The sequence below is a fragment of the Spinacia oleracea genome, chromosome 6, assembly GCF_020520425.1.
Source record: "Spinacia oleracea cultivar Varoflay chromosome 6, BTI_SOV_V1, whole genome shotgun sequence".
NCBI lineage: Eukaryota > Viridiplantae > Streptophyta > Magnoliopsida > Caryophyllales > Amaranthaceae > Spinacia > Spinacia oleracea.
The window spans coordinates 3,838,266-3,858,472 of NC_079492.1; the positions used below are offsets into that span (position 1 = coordinate 3,838,266).

General features: G+C 33.6%; 2 protein-coding genes and 1 non-coding gene across 7 annotated transcripts; 1 reads left to right on the top strand and 2 right to left on the bottom strand.

The window, feature by feature from the left end:
- Positions 1-113: 113 nt before the first annotated feature.
- Positions 114-3,636, bottom strand: LOC110777465 (uncharacterized). 5 transcript variants are annotated; one of them, XM_056831434.1, is made up of 3 exons: positions 3,343-3,636; positions 3,191-3,251; positions 114-2,087 (listed from the first exon to the last, which is right to left on the bottom strand). In XM_056831434.1, the coding sequence occupies exon 3, from the start codon at positions 1,435-1,437 to the stop codon at positions 874-876; it is 564 nt and encodes a 187-aa protein (XP_056687412.1). In that variant the 5' UTR covers positions 1,438-2,087; positions 3,191-3,251; positions 3,343-3,636; the 3' UTR covers positions 114-873. The 5 variants fall into 5 exon arrangements, 4 of the variants coding, with proteins under 4 accessions (XP_056687412.1, XP_056687414.1, XP_056687415.1 ...); XM_056831436.1 differs by adding an exon at positions 2,173-2,679 and having other exon boundaries at positions 3,191-3,636; XM_056831437.1 differs by adding an exon at positions 2,173-2,684 and having other exon boundaries at positions 3,191-3,636.
- LOC130462875 (putative F-box protein At1g33530) lies at positions 1,539-2,537 on the bottom strand. Its single transcript, XM_056831842.1, has 3 exons — positions 2,482-2,537; positions 2,360-2,432; positions 1,539-2,087 (listed from the first exon to the last, which is right to left on the bottom strand). The coding sequence occupies exons 1-3, from the start codon at positions 2,535-2,537 to the stop codon at positions 1,539-1,541; spliced, it is 678 nt and encodes a 225-aa protein (XP_056687820.1).
- A 9,466-nt stretch (positions 3,637-13,102) lies between the features above and the next one.
- TRNAI-AAU (transfer RNA isoleucine (anticodon AAU)) lies at positions 13,103-13,176 on the top strand. The gene has a single exon. It is a non-coding gene; the product is annotated as a tRNA-Ile (tRNA).
- The last annotated feature ends 7,031 nt before the right edge of the window (positions 13,177-20,207 follow it).

Consider the following 20,207-nt stretch of genomic DNA (forward strand, 5'->3'; position numbering starts at 1 on the left):
TATTAGAAAAAGCATGCTATTTACAGAAACGGGGCGAGTATTAAGAGACGGAGGAAATACTAATATTAATAGCCCACCACAAGCCATATATAAAGACTATCCATGTGTGATAATTCCGAACAATAAAAACTCACCATATATAAAGACTACTTTAAACACAAATTACAACAAACATGGAATCCTGTAGTCAGCAATGGAAAACACATAACCAGACGGCCCAACAGTAAAAATGATTTCGGCCCTACTTGGTCATCAAGGGAAAAGAAAGGAAAAGAAGGGAAGGGAAAGATAATTTATTTTACTGTGTTTAGTTTAAGGAAAAGAAATGAAGAGAAAAGAAAGGAAATATAAATGACAACTTTTTCTTTCTTTTCCTCCCAAATCCCCTCTACCAAACAAAGCCTTGAGGAATTCAGGTTACGCATCGAGTGCCAAATGTTCTGCAACAGAGTTCCAAAGAGAGATCTTCAAATATGTTGGTCACAAAAGCACACAGAGCCAAGAACCAACAAATGAACTACTAAACAGTGATAGTACTTAAAGGTTAAACACCATCAACTTACCAATTAGTTTCACATAGCAAATTAGAGCAAACGATTCTTACTGGAGTAATAAGCAGCACAGTAATTCCTGGTTAGTACTTAGTAGTAGCTAGTACATGTAACATACACCCTTAAGGCGGCTTAAGCAGTCGAGCAACACAAAAAGCTGGAGGCAGAAGAAACTTACTAAATATTACAATGACACTTATGCTTGATGCTTTCTTCAACTCTCTATGTAGATTCATCAGATTCAGATTCATCAGATTCAGATTCAGATTCAGATTCATCAGATTCAGATTCAGATTCAGATTCAGGTTCAGGTTCAGGTTCTTTACTCTCTAGAGAGTAGAGAGTCATAATCATACAAGATTCCATACGGCGACATGAGACTCTCAGCATATTCCCCCACAACTTGAGCATAAGCGAGAGGACTTTCTTCTTCTTCTGATTCTTGCTCATTCTCTTGAGTGTCAAAATCATCAATATCTTTTTCATGTTGACTTGGATCATGTAGCATAAGTTGACCTTCTTTGTATAGTACAAGACACTTTCCCGTCTCGTGTAACCAAAGAAGTCTCATCATGCCTTTAATATTCAGAGAGAATATTTTCTCCCAAGAACCCCAGTCATCATCATGTTTCTTCAACCTCCAAATATCATAAAAAGGCCGGTTATAGTCACCATTCACATACTTCATGCAACACAATGACAAGCATCCTTTTATCCGATACATATACACTTCGCTGTAACCAATAAGCAAATTCGTCACAGCGTTCTTCTTCATCTGCCCACTAACCAAATTCAACTCGACAATGCTTTTCTCATCATCTTTAATTGTTCTGGGGGGCCAATATATAGTATCATCAACACACACAGTCGCATGTGGTGAAGCCATTGAAGAATTAAGATTCGAATCTAAAGTAGCTGTTTTTTTCCATTCCCCAGACTTGACGGAATAAACATATACATGACCAACGCCATGGAACAAGAAACACCCTATCCTATAGTCATTGATGGAAGATATATCCCAAACCCCAAAAACGGACTAACTTCAAACTCATAAACAACATCAGGAAAACTAATAGCGTAGCATTCATTCGTTGCCGGGTTCCACAAATACAAGCAACAATCTTCGGAGTCCCTTAACAAAACGAGTCCATTACAAGATCCCACCTCATAAGTAAGGTTGGACATCTCGTATTCAGGAGGTATTGGAGGTTTCACGGGGGTGAGTTTGTATTCCAATTTAGCAAAAGCTTTCAAACTACTACTACATTCATCATAAGCTAAGAAATAGGAATCTTCAGAATTATGAAATAGGATAGTTCGAGTGTTAGAAGACGAGAATTCGAGGTGTTTTTTTGCGAATTTGTTACTTGAAATAGTTTTGTGCCAATAATTGGAAACAGATTGGAAGCGAATTAGGGATTTTACCGGGAGTTTCGGAAGAATATGATCTACTATTATATCGTCGGGGAGAGTTGGGTATTGAAGTCTTGGTTCAGATTTTGGGGTTTTGTTCTTCATATTGCAATCAATCGAAACCTGCATGAAATAAGAATTAAGAATTGAAAAGTAGGCCACATTTAATCAAACAAAATAAAATGAAGGCAAAATTGTCAAAAAGTACCTTGTTTTTGTCTCAGTTTGTGAGCTAGTACCTTATATTTTTAATTTTGTCAAATAGTACCTTGAATTAAAAAATTGTTTTAAATATGGGACCTTACTCCAACATTCCGAGCAAAATTAACCTTTTCCGGCCATCCATTCCGTTTGTTGGCTCATTTTGGGAGGGAAATTAACGCGTGCACACACACTTTTAACATCAAACCACATTTAAACATCCAACGCCCTTTCATCTTCTCATTTACTCCATTCTCTGCTCCAACACTGAATCCTCAACCACCATTTTCAGTCAACATTAAAAACTCAACCACACCATTTATCACTTTTATCTTTCTGGTTGCTGTCATTGATTCCAATTGCTGCTGTCATCTTCGTCCTTTAATGTGGTCCAAAAACTGACATCCATTCCGTTTGTTGGCTCAATTTAGTTGGTTTCCCCCCAATAAACCTGCTGCTTCCCTCCAAAATAAAATGTCGTAGATCTTAAAGTGTTGTCTAGGTGTTGTTGTTGCTGTTCTTATAAGAGGAAAGCAAAGGCGCGTGAGTTTGTGGCTTGTTTGTTGCACACGCATAATAGTTTGGAGGGAAATTTGAAAAATTGGCCGGAAAAAGTTAATTTATGCCCGGAATGTTGGAGTAAGGTCCCATTTTTTAAATAATTTTTTAATTCAAGGTACTATTTGACAAAATAAAAAATATAAGGTACTAGCTCACAAATTGAGGCAAAAACAATGTACTTTTTGACAATTTTGCCTAAAATGAAATCGGAATTTACTTCGAATTAAGAATTAAGAATTAAGAATTGAAAAGTATAATCAAACAAAATAAAATGAAATCGGAATTTACTTGATTTAAGAATTAAGAATTGAAATGTAGGCCACACTTAATCAAACAAAATAAAATGAAATCGGAATTTCCTTGAATTAAGAATTAAGAATTGAAAATAGGCAACACTTAATCAAATCAAATAAAATGAAATCGGAATTTACTTGAAGATGAAGATGACATTGGGATAGAAATACCTGTAATTAGCAATAGCAGATTAGCTGTAGTCTTGTAGAGCTTTGAATCTGACTATATTAGCTGTAGTCTTGTAGAAAGTTAGGGTTTTATAATTTGGGGTTTCAAATTTTTCAATTCAATCAACCAATTTATAAAGGATAAGATAGATTACTCAATTGAAGATGAAGTGAAGTTGACGATGGGACCTCGACTATTGTTGGTGGCGACGGAGGAGGACGAGAGTAGAGCAGAAATGAGAGAGGAGAAGTAGAGCACCGCAATAATAGCAACAATCACAACAACACCAATGAAAACTGACGGGGAAGGGAGGCGATACGGTGGTAGCAGTACGGTGGTGCATCGGAGTGATGAGGACTGAGGAGGAAGGAATTCGTGCGAAGAGGAGGGAGAAAGTCGGTGTGAGTGAGTGAGTGAGTGAGGGAAGAAGGAAGACTTTTCCCGATTTTTTTGGAGTATTGGAAACTAAAGGGTGACCCATACCATTCTTTGGGCCGTCATGAAAGACCGTCTAACGATTATACCACTTTGTTATCACCTAATAAAATTGATTAGTTAAGCACTGAATCAATTAGTTAAATAATGAAGCAGATTAGTTAAGCAATAAAATCAATTAGTTAAGATTTTATGAGTTTTAGTTAATAATAAGTTTGTTAAAAAATAATAACTATTCGACTCATAAATTTAACTATTTGTATTTGTACCTTAACTATTTTGTTATTTAATTAGTTATGATTTTATTACTTTTAGTTATGTTTTACACTAATTTAGTTAGTACAAAAAAAGTGGTCTAACAATTAGACAGTCTCACACAAAATCTTTTGCTCCCAGAAAGGGTGTTTTGGTACACATGGGAAAGAGAAAAGGGTACGTTAAGCAAGGCTCAATCAACAAAACTTAATAAGTTTTGGAAACTTACACTAGTTTTTGAGTCCGTGTGATGTCACGGATTACTACATTAACAACATTTATATTTCTTAAAATTTACTTTACAAAGCAGTTTTGTGTTAGGGGAGGAATGTTAGGGGAGAAATGTAAAAGTTAGTTAATTATTTTGTCTGTTTAGCTTTACTTTTGTATAAATAAGTTGCATCGTAGATTGTATTCTTCATTCAAGAATTAATACAAACATCTTCATCTTATTCTCTATTCTCTCTCTAAAGCATTCTAATTCTTCTTCTATCTTCTTCTATATTCTCCCTCAACTCATCTTCTACATTCTATCACCATCAATTATCATCACTGGAGAACATTCTGCAGTAGAGCTAGCCTCCTGCATTATTTTGACTTTTGACACTATTCACATAACCTATTTTGATTAACAGTTGTGAAAGTGGTTCGAAAGGTGTCAGCTGGTGCGCAGAGCCAGAGCCCCATTTTGCCTACCGCGCACGACGAGTCGACGTGTGCTATTCGAGTTCTTCCACTTTTTACCCTTTGTCGGAGTTGCATGAGTTATACTTAATGAAAAAAAAATTATATATTCACAATTTTGTTAGCATCGTCTCGTTTCATAGTTCTAGAATACCAACTTGTTGTGATTTGTGCTTGTTGAATATTAAAGGTATACTCCGTATTTTATTGGCCATGAATATTAAAGATATTAAAGAGTGAAGTTTTGCAGTGTGACAAACGTGATAACAAAAACGTGTAAACTAAAAAGAAACAGATGAAATACACGATTTACGCCCTTTATCTACGTAATCTTTAGTCCCGCACTAGCTAAGTACTTAAGTAGCTATCCAAACAATCGTCCATACTATTCTCCTTTTTTTCACTCCGATAGTGTAAATTGTTGTCACGTCTTTATGTATGAATATCTAGTCAAACGTGTGGTCATGTGTCATTTATTAGAGACGGAAAGAATACATGAATATATAGCTATGTCCTACAAACAATAAATAGTGAAGCCGGGGCCAAAAATGAACAAGAATATAATGGAAATGTTTCCAATTCTCTATGTTTTGTCCCCAACTTGCACAAAATATGTATTCAACTATTCATGACCGTCATATGATAATTTACCATGACTATACTTCCTTTGTTATCTTTTAGTTACAACGTTTTGACTTTCACGTTTTTTCAACACACATCTTTAGCCATTCATTTCTTAGTTGATAAGTAAGAATTATATAATATTATTAAACTAAAAATTGAGATAAAACTAACAAGATCGCATGCACATGACTATGTTTTAATTTACGAACAAATCACGAAAGATGGTCAAAATAAATAATAAGAATGACGTTAAAGTCAAACATTGCAACTGAAAGAGAACGAAATAAGTAGTAATATTAACATGTGTAAAAATGTCAAAGTTGAAAAAGGTGAGTTCAATTGAATTCTATGCTTATAATCATATCAAAACATCTTAATTTCAGATTATTTTGGAGAATAGATTATTTTACTACTTCGGATTCTTTAACCTAGATTAATGAAGGGCAACAAGTCAGGCGGGCCTAACTGTTGGTGCAAAACAATAGTCCAAATTAAATCAGGTTATTTGTACGCACATATATTACTAGTATTTTATGCACGCGATGCGTGCGCGAATTTTAGAAATTTTATTGTACCTAGTGTTTCAAGCAAGCGATGCGTGCAGAATTTTACAAATTTTAGGCACCAAAAAGTCCATATTTTGCATATTGAGGTCATACAATACTCGTAGCCTTACATGACGAATGATCGAATCTTATGACCAATAAAAGCTATTAAAAAACTTAACATTATTTTTGATACAACTAACATATCCCATCGAAAAACCAAAATTAGTACTGAAGTAAAGTTATTAAACATAAAAAATAGTAAGTATCACTTTCTTCGGTTGCTCGCAATATATTTATTTAACCACATGCACTCCTTCGCCCAATCGAGATGCAACACATAACCAACCGTATACGAATGTTCAGGATTAAAAGCTCCAGTTGGTGGATGTAGCACCTATGAAAAAGCTCTGTTTCCGAAACACGCAAATACTTTTTCCACCACTCGATTACGTCCATTAGATTGCATGAACGTTAAAAAATATATTAAGATATAAAAACAACATGAATTAATTAAGATATAATCAAGTTTTTCTTTTCTGCTAATACAAAGTTTTATTTTAAAATATAATATAAAAATAATTTATTATTTTGGTGCCTTTTGTTTTTCTTTTCTATTTTTTTGTGCTTCATTTTTTTTCTTTTCTGCTTAAACAAAAATTTAAGACTTAAATTAAAAAAAATGTTTTAGTTTGATGCTATTTATATTTTACTTTCCGTGAAAATAAAAGTCTATTCATTTGCGTTTTAATAAAGTGTGGATAACGGGTCTATAATCAAACATAACTTGTCAAGCTAATAAGAGATATATATATATATTTTTTTTGAAGGAATAATAAGAGATATATAGTATTAATTTCTTTTTAAACTTATTTCGGATAATAGGCTGGCCCATTTCATTCTCAAATATTGATAATAGATTAATTGGGTCATTTCAGTAAAAATGTCAGCTGCCCTATTTCATTTTTGTTGCTCTCTTTATATCTCCTTAAACCTATTTGGATTTGTTTTACTTTTTCTCTCCTTCTCACCGCCGCTCATCCCCTCTTCTCTCTTCTTTGTTCCATTTTAGTTTGTTTTCCTTTCTCTTTCTTTTCTCACCACCGCCGATCTCACAGCAGCAACACTCTTCTCTCTTTTCTTCATTCCTTTCTCTCTCTAACCGGTTCTTCTTTGATCTCATCAAAAAATGTTTTTTCCTAAAATTGTTTCTTTCTATGTTTTGAGGAAAAAAATGGCGACAACACTATGAAATCTAAATATCGGGAGGATCTCTCTCCTTTCACATGTATATTACCCTTATTTTCGTCTTAAATTTGCCTTATTTGACCTTGATTTAGAATTTTAAGGTTTTGATTACTTCATGTTTTTTGGGTTAATAATCGACATTTACTTATGCACTTCATGTTTTTTGGGTTAATAATCGAAATTTACTTCATGCACAAAATCGAATTGTAGAATAGATAGTTATTTAGGGTTTGTTTAGCTAATTTAATTTGGGGTTTGTTTTCTCAGTTTTTGCTTAATTGATTTTTTTGGGAATTTTGATTTGCATGTCGTGTTGGAGAGAAAGCCGTCGAGGTGCTGGTCGAGGCGTTTGGGCGAGGCGTTTGGGCGAGACGATGGGAGGCGCATCTAGATTTCTGGTGAGTTTGTTGTAGATTCGTTTAATTTCTGGTCCCTGATTGTTTTTGTGTAATTTTGTATGATGTATTGTTGAATTTTATCCTTGTTTATTCTGCATGTTTTTTGAATTGTGGATTTGAATGTTTCCTTTATCAGTTGAATTAATCAATTTTGGTTTTTGAATTCTTGGTGGGTTTTTTAATCAAAAACTTAAGATTTTGGAAAATACAGTAGAAATTGATTTGGAATGACCATAAATGGTTGACAAATATGATCAAATTGTTAGATTTGGACTGAAATTCATGTTAGGAATTTAAAAATTGCACTGTTTGATGAAATGCGAATTTTCTAAGTATTGATCATAGAATAGTGATGTGATTGTTGACATGTTTTAATTTGGTGAGGTTAAGTGTTGGGGTCTTTGACATGCTTTAAACTTATCAATGTGAAATTATGGGAATAGTTTAAATCTCTTTTAATGTGAGGAATTTGTGGGTTTTGTTTGTTTGTTTGTTAGGTTTCTTAAAAAACACATTTTAAGTACTTAGGATGGCAGTTTATTAATTAACTCTATGATGATGATGTATTATCTGTGTTTTGATTTTATAAGTTAACCAAATGTTTGGATTTAGGTGACTGCGTTTAACGTTAGATTTGAGTAAAAAAGAATTTGGGTTTTTTCAGTTTGAACATATTAAGGTGACTGCATTTAGGATGGCTGTTTTCAGTTGATTTGTTTCCCTCGACTCTGATTAGCGCCAGATAATTCTTTTTTCATATTTTGATATATCTCACAATGCAGAATCAGTTTATAAATGATATTTCCTTATTTTCTGGTAGCTCACAATGCCGAGTCAATGGAATCCGTAACGCTGAATTTATGGAGCTGCATTTACGGATGCTCGCTACACAGAGGAATGAACTCGTTAAAACTAAGGCGTTGCAGAAGGGTTCGGTTATTTCAGCCTTATCTTTTTCGTTCTTGATTGACAATTGATGCCGATTTCTGCTTGAATTTTGAGGTTTTTTTTGTTTAATTTAGTTTTGGAATATATTATTGTTAGTTGGGGTTTAAGACATGTTTTAACGGACTTAATAACATAGCTTGAGTGCATGGGGTTATATTCTGATTTGAATTTCACTTTTATTGATGTTTTATTTGTTCATCTGATTTTGCTGTTTTCATGAGACTATTGGGTGTTATTGGATCAAATGTGATTGTATGTTGTTATGGTGAGATTTGTTGATTTAGTTAGAATGAAATTTGATGATTTTCTTTTCGTTCCATGTAATTAAAAGCATGATCTAAAATCTGTAATAGTTAATTAAAATTTGTAAACGCATGTATACCTTTAGTATTTTTTTCCCCTTTTGCTATTTATAAGTTATATGTAGATGTAATAATCAATTTCTAATTTTATAGAACACATGTTTAACTGAGTTACTTGATAATTAAAAATGAGAAGGGTATAACAACTTATTCAATTAAAAGCATGAAAAGTAATCTGTAATAAGTAATTAAAATCAATAAAAAGCATGCATATAAATATTTTGTTTAAGAGATTGGTTGGCCACATACCTTATGCCGTTGTTATAGTATGCCTTGATGAACTTAACAACCAACTCAAAATCAAACTTAAAACCGAAATTATAACCTGCAAAAGAACAATTTATTTCAGATTTTTGATTTACTTAATGAACAAAAAATGCAAACCCATCTGGCAAGACTTCCTTAAATTTATCAAAAAATGAAAAACATCTTAGATTTGGGAAAGCAAAGATCTGATAGATGTGAGGTATTTAGTTTTCCTTCCAGATTTTAAAGATTAAGAGTTTACCGTATGTCGTTGGTCGTTGCACCTCGTTATCAACTTCAAACCCCAATTAAATTCTGCATTAAAACAAATGTAAGTCAATTATATTTAAAATCATAATTCTAATAACAAAAAGTTATATTATCACAAACCTTCGTTGTTGAAATCTACAATTAAAAAATAAAAAAATTATGAGAGATTATTTAACCAAATGCATAAATTAAAATATAAAATAATTAATTAAAATCTATAAAAGCAAAGAATATAACCTACCTTGTATCTTGAAATCTGCAAATTAAATAAGCGCAACAATATTAGAAAAGAACATTTGTTTTATGCATACATTCACAAATTTAATTTCTGTTCTTATTTTTTATAGTCTTGTATAAATAAAAATGATATTGTTATGCGTACAACATTTCTTGTATTTTTATGCATACACAGATTTGAATATGTCCATACAATTAAATTAGAAAATCACGAATTTGTTAAAAGAAAAATTGTTTAATTTCTGTTTCTTTATGGTTATGTATTAAAATTTATGAATTATTATTATAAAAAAAATTTTAGTTTCTGTGTGTATTTTTTTTGCAAGGATTCATACGAAAAGTGTACTTACGTGTGGGCGACTTCAAGAAGGAAGAACAGTGATGCAGCAGTAGATTTCTGGAAAATTTCTGCCTCTTTTGGTTTACAATGGAGATTTTTTGAATGTTTTTGGTTTCTGCAGTTAATTTGAAACTTTTTATTCGTTTAGATGTGTTGTTCTTTTTTTGTATTGTAATAATTTTCGTTTCATTTGGAAACTGTTATAATTGTAATATTTTATTTTCCTTTTTTTCATTTCTTTCCTGATTTAATCCATCAATCAACACCAATTTTGGTAACTGAGTTAAAGAGGATTTTATTCTGTGGTAATGGGCCCATATTCTTGATTTTGGGCGTTACATTCTTTCAGTCAAATTGAGGTCTGTATTTTTGTCTTTTAATTGGGGGACACGAAAAGTTAAATTACCTAAAAGACCTCAGCTGTTCCTTTATAGAATAGAGATAAACGGTATCTAGTTTTTGTACTATATATAAACAAAGGCATATGTCATGAATCATAAACTTTTGTGTAAGATCGCATAATGATTAGACCAGTTTTATGATCTAACTAAACTAGTGTAAAATATAACTAAAATTAACAAAATTATAACTAAATTGAATAACAAAATAGTTAAGGTATAAAGACAAGTAGTTAAATTTATGAGTCAAATAGTTATTATTTTTTGAACAAACTTATTACGGGGTATTAAATAAAACTCATAAATCTTAACTAATCAGTTTCATTGTTTAACTAATTGGTTCAATGCATAATAATTGGTTCGGTTGCATAACTAATTGGTTTTGTTGCTTAACTAATTGAATTTCAGACTTAACTAATTGGTTTCAGTGTTTAACTAATTAATTAATTAAAGTGAATAACTAATTGGTTCCAGTACATAAAAGTGGTCTAACCATTAGACCGTCTTTCCTAAAAGTTTGTATGAATTTATAATATGAGACATCATATATTCATATACATATTTCTCTATAATTTAGCTCGATATCATAGAGATACGGAGAACGAGCACTTGAAAATTGAATGGATGACGACAAGCTTAGCAAGCAAGCAATCACAGATATAAAGAAATTGTTAAACTAACATTAGTTCAACTCAAAATATATAATACACGTTCAAAATATATTATTATGTACTTTTAATTCAAAACTCACATGCTCACAAAGTCACAAATTACAATGACATATGCGCAATTCAAATTAGGTTCAAATTAATATATTTCAAATAATATATGTACGTTCAATTGTTACTCACATTACATGCAATTTAGCAATTATTTACGAAGAAGAAACAAATTATTTGAGTACAAAAATAAACAACCGATCCTACAAAACTTTTTACGCAAAAATAAATTATTTGATCGAAGATACATTAAAATTTAATTTATTTACTAAAAAAATGCAACACATTTATAATTTGATATTGTTAAGTTATAAGATAATTAATTACATAAGTTAAAGAAAGAATGCATATTTATAATTTGATGACGGAAATGAAGGATATATTAAAATTTACTTACTAAAAAAGTGCAACATATTTATAGCTTGATATTGTTAAGTTATAAGATAATTACATAAGTTAAGAAAGGGTGCATACTTTATTCCGCCTTGGTTATGGTTATGTTCTGAATCCAACTCTTTCGGCTTATGAATAGAAGGTGACAATCATATCTCTCATGCCATTACAAATCTAGTAAGATTTCATGGATAGGAGCTAATTATATGACTTTGATACGATAAACAATTGATCTAATCAACCTTCTTGATTTTCGTGGTTGAAATGATTGATTTATAATTGATGATGAAATTAAAACAACATAATGTAACTCCAAACATTTATAGAACGGATTTTTCATGAAATGACCTCGAGGTTTGCGTTAATGCACCAAATACCCTTAATGTTTCCCGAATGCACCAAATACCCCTGACGTATTAAAAAATAACACAAAATGCCCATAAAGCTAACGGACGTTAAGTCGCCGTTAGCGTAGGTTTATCCTTTTGCCCTTAATCAACCATTTAATCTATTAATTATAACATTAACCCTTAATTTAAGTAATTAAACCCTTGATTATTAATTAAACCCTTAATTAATTTAATTAAACCCTTAAAAAATCAATTAACTACTCTATTATCTAAAAAAATCAATTGACCCCCAATTTTTTTGGCTTCTCCACCACTGATCTGCTTCTTCACTTCTCTCCTCGTCTTTTACCCATCCTAATCAAACCTAATCAAACCATTCATCCCAAACCAAATTCATCCGTATACCAATCAAATCCACCTTCAAATGGCACCGTTTTCGTGTCGATCTCGAAGCTCCGTTTCTCTGATACGTAACACCCACATTTTCAAGTACAAGTGATGAAAACGCCGCTTATGTGTTCGGGCACCAACGGGAGTTGTCGGGTGTCCAATCGTTGGTTGAAAGTTTGTCACCTCCGACGAGGATAGCGAGTTCATCTTTGTTTTCGTTGCTTCTGTTGCTGGGTTTGGTTTAGGGTCTCGATTTGGGGGTTCCCGGAATGTTGTGATTGGTGTCGCGGTTGCCCTTGGAGCTGTCGGTGGGGCTGCTGCTTACGGTTTAAATTCTTGTATCCCTGAGACAAAATTTGATGATGAAGGAAGCGGATGGAAGAAGGTTGGTGGTTTCCATGGCACCTACCTCCACATCACCGACCACTGCTGCCGACGGCCGACCTACCTCCTTCTTTCTTCTTCTTTAATTTCCCCCTTTCTTCAACTATCAAACACTTCTACTACTTCTATTTTGTGATTTTGTGAAATTGATTTTTGGGAATTTAATCTTCTTCGAGTGTTTAGTGATACCAGGTATTCTCAATTTTGAAGATGATCCAATTTCAGGGGAAAGGAGGAGAGAAAAAGGAAGGCCATGGACCCATGGTGCTGCCATTGAAGATCCAAAGAAAAAGTAAAAAGGGAAAAAAAAAGGGAAAAGGGGAAAAAACTAAAAAAAATTAAGTTTAACGGAAAAGTTAACGGAATGGACGGAAAATGCTCATTATGGGCATTTTGTGTTATTTTTTAATACGTCAGGGGTATTTGGTGCATTCGGGAGACATTAAGGTTATTTGGTGCATTAACGCAAACCTCGGAGTCATTTCATGAAAAATCCGTTTATAGAATTATAACCTAGAATGTTTCAAATGAATAATATAAACCTAATAATGTATCATTATAGTAACAAACTAACAACTTGTGATCTTACCATAATACGTATCTACCATTAGTCCATTAGTATGGACTAATAAAAATGAGTTAATTGAGGTTAATATTACATAAATAAAATATGGTTTGTTCATCAATTGGCCCATTAGCTCAGCTGGTTAGAGCGTCGTGCTAATAACGCGAAGGTCGCAGGTTCGAGACCTGCATGGGCCATTTTTGTTTTTCCCCCAGAGATCTTGTTACCCTTTGTAATTATTTCATAGACATTTTTTTTTTTTTTTTGGATAGTGATGGATAATAATACCATGTCTATGGATTATTACACACTTTTACATAAGACATGCGGTCTTACATAAAATACCATTTTCATGGCACCCAAGATGCCCCGCGATTGCTGACGTCAACAAAAGTTGATGACAGATTATTAAGTTATTGAAAAGAAAATTAGGAAGAAAACCATTCAACCAAGATAATCAAGTGTGAGCTCAGTGGTTAAGTGATGTTATCAAGTGCGAGCTCAGTGGTTAGGTGATGTTATCAAGTGCGAGCTCAATGGTTAAGTGATGTTTGTTAAAATATTAGTCTAGAAAAATCTAGATAATATGATTGTACAAATCTAGTAGTGAAATGTGTTAATGTAGAACAATCTAGAAATATATGAATGTAAATTATAATCTAAAATAATCTTGGAAAATTTCTATAATGATCTTAAGAAAAATCTAGTAAAAAAATCTAGATAAATAACAAGTGTAGAAAAATCTAGAAACTAGGATACACCAACTATAAATATGTTGAATGCGCATAAATTGAGAGGTGGACCAATCAAGAGAGCTCCGACAAAATATAAGGGGTAAACAAGTGTTCTACCAAAGCAAATAGTGTTGTATAAATCTTATTAATGTAATCAATGATAACAATCTAATTTTGTTATATTATCAGGTCCATCAAAACTTCCGCGCGCGTCCTCAAATTTCTACAATGTTATCAAGTGCGATCTCAATGGTTAAGTGTGTTAAAGGACGGGATTCAAAATCCTTGGCGTCCTTGTTCAACACATCCAGCTTTGGTCACTCGATCAGAAGATAGAAAATGAAATGATAAATTATTGCTGAAAGAAAGAGAAATAAGGAGGGTTGGAAGTACAAAACACGTATGTTTCCTTTCTTAAAAAAAGCCGAGATCATTATGACATAAGCTAACAAAAACCGATCATTACATTTGTGATTAGAGAAAGAGAGAGAAAAAGATAAGAAAAATTGTTATCGACACCTGTAATACCCCGAATTTTTAAAACTCGGTTAATTAGGCTTAATTATTTTTATTTAGCTTAAAATTGTTTTAAATCCTAATTTCGAACTTTATTTTTAATTACGAAGTTTTATTTCCCGCGAAATTTTAATATCATTACACGATTTTAATTTCAAATTTACGAACTCAACGACTCTTTTTAAATCTTAATTATTTCGGATTTTTAATAATTTCGAAACGTTTTTATTTTATTCGAAAACTAAATTTTATTTTTCGTAACAAAAGATTATTTGGAAGCTTGATTTTAATTAAACATTATTATTAATTTACTAAAATAGCATCAAATTTTCAGAAAATCTTGCCTAACTAAGTGAAATGACCAAAATGCCCCTAAGGAACAAATTGGCATATTTCCTTCTCTTTCCTTGCTATTCACGTTCAAACAACAGCATACAAACAAGAACAAGAATGAAGGAATTCCTTCATTCCTCTCCACCCACAATTCAGTCCAAATGCATGCCTTGCTTCCCAAGAATTTCAGCTTATTGATCACTCAACTTCACACTATAAACAAGCCACAATTGTCACCATTTTTCCAACAAAATCAGTTAACCAAAAACTGAAAATCATTCTCTTGCTCCCTCTGATTCGAGCCACCACAACAAACACCATCAACAACCGCAACTGCCACCACCTCAACCACCAACTACCACCACTATCACCTTCGTCCCACACCACTCAACCACCTCTGTCCCCGCCCAGAACTCATCGGAAACCACCCCTCAAACCTCCCATTCCCCTCATCTCTTTCTCCCCTGCCGCACCACCGTACCACAGCCACCACCACTCCCAGCCACCGCCCCACCATCACCACCCTGCACCCTGATCTCCATCGCCCAAAAACCCCCGGTGCCCCGCCCTTACCGCCGCCCAGAACAGCCCGGAAAATACCCCCCCTTCCCCTGTTTTTCCCCTGCTTCGCACGACCACCCTTCCCCCTTCCCTGTTGTTCAACCGCCGTGAGCCAACAACCACCATCACCGGCGCACCTTCGCGCCGCCGTGCCGCCCAGGATTCAGCCACCGCCGTCCCTTCTTCCTCCTTCCCCTCTCCTCTCTCCTTCCTTTGCGTTGCTTCCCCTGTTCCTTCGAGCCTCAGTTTCGAAAAGAAACGAGTTCCAGTGATTGGAACTTTGTTTCTTTTATTCCTCAAATTGAGCCCAACCCTTTGTTTTGGCCCAATATCCCAAAGTAAGCTCTATTCTTTTATTTAAACACCCATGTTAATATTTCATGAAAATCAATTATTATTTATTTTAATTGTATAAATTTTAAATGATAGTATCGATTTTATTTAAAAAATATATTTTTCGTTAATTTATGAAATTAAATAATATTTATGTAAATCGATTTATGAAATTTTGATTGAAATCTTGTTGAATAATATTTTCAATAATTTATAAAAATATATTTTTATGAAATTCATTACTTCAAAATTCACTATCTATGAATTCATTATTTATAAAATATTGGTTTTAAAGTGTTTATCGTTTTAATAACTAATTCAATAATTGGATACTTTGAAAGAAATCGAACTCGGAGCTCGGGACGAACGGACCAACGAAAAGGCTTAGCAAATCGTGGAATTGAGGTAACGGTTATTGCTAGTACCCGCATTCCCTTCGAAATGTATTTATGAATGATGTTATAAATGATTGATGTTTTATAATGATGTTTTATGAATTGCGGGATTACAAGTATGATTTGATTGAATTGTTTTACGATAATGCATCTTTATGCAAAGTATTGATTTAATATTCCTGAAAGAAATGATTTTATGAAATAACGAGATTTAATGGTTTATTGAACCACCCTGAATGATTGAGATTTTCCTGATTAATGTTCTATTAAAAGAAATGTAAACATGATAAATGAAAGTGTAAGAACTGGTCAAGTTCCCCTGTTATGGAGCCCAGGCTCCCCCTGATAAGAAGCACTGGCTTCCCCTGATATGGAACCAAGGTTCCCCCTGATAAGAAGCACTGGCTTCCCCTGATATGGAACCAAGGTTCCCCCTGAAATGAAGCACTGGCTTCCCCTGTTATGGAGCATTGACTCCCCCTGTTATGAAGCACTGGCTTCCCCTGTTCGTAGGAGACGTCCTACCATGTTTTCCTGTAAAGTCATGACGACCAGAATAAATACTGTTAAAAGGAAAAAGATTAATGAAATGACGTTCCTGAAATTAATGTTCCTGAAATGATGTTTTTGAAATGATGCTTCTGAAATATTGATTTATTAAATGTTTCACTATATTCTATTCTTCCTGTTTATTAAGTAAAATGAATTGAAATGATGTTACGATGCTAGGGTAACTTGTTACTGAGTCTTCGGCTCACCGTTTTTTTTTCCGTTTTAGGTACTGCTGGGGACCATGGAAACGAGTAGTGGCGAGGATTTCACTATTACCAAGTTCACCTAAGTTAATGTTAAGTTGTAACAAGTTTAAGTAAAGATTCTTAATTAAGTTTCGTACTTTTATTAAGGAATTGAGAAGGATGATTATGTGAATTTTGGAGTTTAATAGCTTATGATTGATAGTTGCCTTGTAATTCCCAAGAGGGAGTTACGGCGGGTAATGTCCCGACCGAATTAGGTTAATTCCGCTGCTAATTATGATTAAATAATTGAATTAGAGGTCGGGGTGTTACAGTTTGGTATTCAGAGCCAAGGTTCTGGACCATAAGTGCTAAACCTTACGGGTTTTGCGCATAGTAGAATTCAATAGGCTTTAAGCAAAGAGTTTTAAAGAATAAAAGAATATGTTAAAATCATGTTAAGTTAAAATGAAATGAGTGTGAGTGTAGGAACGGGCTGAAAAGGGATTATTTTCCTATTATGTATGTTTTCCTGATTGAGCACGTTATGCAGAATGTCGACTATCGAGGTGACTAACGATATTAACGATGGAGCTCACAACGAGCACAACGTCCATGTCAACGATGACACTATCTACGAGGATGTTGCCCATGATGATCCCTATGACGATCAACCTATCGAAGATCACAAAGAAAGGATGGAACGATTAGAAACCGTTAGCACGATGTTAGCTGAATTAATCAAAGATTCTCATTAACAGAAATCGACGAATGCGAACGAAAATGCGTCAATGTTCAAGAAGTTTTCATCCCTAAACCCACCATCTTATGATGGCAAGCCCGACCCTGTAGAATTCGAGGATTGGATTAATCGCATAGATCAGTTGTTTGAAACCTTGCAATGTCCTAAGGAATGGAGAGTTGATTTCACCGTGTTTTACTTAACGGGTCAAGCAAGTTTATGGTGGAAAGTTAATAAGGAAAGGAAGAATGAGCCTAGATTTGGTTGGACCGAACTGCAAAAGTTACTAAGAGTTAAGTTTTATCCACCATCCCTGAGGAAACAAAAGGAAGACGAGTTTTTGCACTTGCAACAAGGAACAATGAGTGTTATGGAATATGCAAACAAGTTCATGGAATTGTCAAGATTTGCACCGGAGCTGGTATCGACAGAGCAATCCAGGATGAACCGTTTTGAGCGAGGTCTTCATTTGAAATACCAAGATAGATTGGCAACTCAAAGGTTTACTTCCTATCAAGATATGGTTGATATTGCAGTTAATGCTGAACGAGTTGTATTACTTCGAGAAGCACAAAATGTTGGTGATAAAAGGAAGAATGATAATCAAAACCATGGAGGAGCTAAAAGGCCGAACCAAGGAAACCGTAATCATAGAAGGAACGATAGTAGAGACCAAGGTTGCAATGATAGAGCATCTCGTAAGGTATGGTGTGCTAAGTGTGGAAAGAGAAACCATACTGAAAGTGAATGTCGTGCAGGAACAAAGACATGTTACCGATGTGGAGGAAAAGATCATTTTGTCAGAGACTGCCCTAAACCACCTCCCACAGATACTGGAAGAGCAACCTCAACCAATCATGAACGAAACAACAACAATGCTAGAGTTAATCATGACCCACCACGACCACCAATATCTGGAAAGGCTTACATGATGAGAGCTGACAAGGAAGAAGAAGATGACGCCAACGCTGATACTATTTCAATTTAGTTCTTATGTACGTTTGAACCTAAGTTTCCTGTTTTAGATTTGAATCATGTCATAGATATTTTTTCAAGGATGTGTTATGTAATGTTTAAGAATCATTGGTGTCCTCAAGGAAGTAAAGTTTATGAAAGAATTAATAACAGCATGATTTTGTGGATATGAACTGTTTTAAGGAACTTTTATGTTTATGAATTATTTAAGGTTGATTGTTAGAGTATCGAAAGAGCATGAGTTTGTATTTAAGAGTACAAAAGAGTATGAGTTTATATTTCATAAATGGAAAATCATCACTTAACTCAAGGTTATTTAAGGTTTAAAGCGTTTAAGCTATGATTTATGGGTTATTATTCCGCACCCTTCATAATGATTGTTTGTGGTTGTAAGTACCTAAGTGTATTTTCATATATGTTAAGGAATCTGAGCTAGAATCTTAAAAAAGTTATGCAAAAATATTATGTGATCGAGACCAAACATGATGGAAATATGAAATTGAGGCTACACATGGAGTTCTGAGGATTATACCAAAGGAAGTTATCATGAATTAGTCTGTCAATAAGATTGATGGTGTTTTTAGTATACCTTTCCGTATCATTTATAGGGATTGTTTTTGAAAGAATGCTTGATAATCTCCATAAAGGAAGCTAAGCAAGGAAATGTAAGGTTCACAAAAATGTTATGTGGAAAAATATGACTTATGGTGAAAGCATGAGATTGAGTTTGCATATAAGCTTTAAGGATCTTACCAAAATAAGTTATCAAGAATTAGTATGTCTATCAGGTTGATGGTATCAATAAATGCTATGAAATTCGAAAATAATAATAATTTATGAATGATTGAGGAATGCAATGGAGTTGAGAAATAGAAAATCGACAAAATGACATGTCTGTAAAACCAGGTAGTATGAACTAAGTTTCTGGAATCTAGATTGTTTCTGATAAAGGCACGTGTGATGGCTTAGAATTATCCGCCAAAGCCCAAGTGTTTGTCGACTTAAAATACTAAGGATATAGCGAAGTCGTATATTAACGATGTATTTCCCGTCACGTGAATGGACTCGAACCCCCGCAACGAACGTAGTCAACAAGTTGTGTGACGTAGAAGAAAAGATCAGAAATCGAAATCGAAACGAATCGAATAACGGAAGTCAATTCAACGACAAGATTCCAGCAACAAGAGACCAATAGAGAATGAAAGCGAAATATCTCTAATTATTCTCCCACGAACGATATGATGTGCAAATGACTATGTTTTCTATGAATGATTATGTTATGGTCAACCATGATCGTGTGGTAGATCAAATGATTATGAATGTTATGCTTAATTTGAATTTTCATATGAATTATGTCTCTATGATATGGATTATGTTTATGCTGACATGATTGTACTGGTAATCTAATTGTTATTCATGGATGCCGCCTCCGATGGAAGTTCTCCTGAGCTCAGAGTACGAGATTGATATAATAAACAACTTTTACAAATTATTTGAGTATTGCAATTAATAGATGAATATTTATTATGTACACATATATTTTCAGAATTATAAGTTGCATTAAAAGTTAATATTTTTGGTAGGAAATATTTTCAAACAAGATCTCGCAAAGTAAAATAGGAGCCTAGTCTATGCTAACGAGTTTGCCCCTTTTATGTTCTTTGCTCCTCGATCCTATTTTATGAAGTAAAGTGGAGATACGAAAGACGATGGCGGAATGTAATTGACCTTAATGACGATTAAGGATCAATATATAAATTTTGCCCCTTTTGTACACTTTACTCTTCGATTCTAGGTCTCGAGTTGAAGCGGAGTCCTAAAAGATGATGGCGGAATGAAAGCTAGACATTGTCAGAATTGAAATTGTGAGATCTTGGTTTTAAAATAAAACATCATACTTTA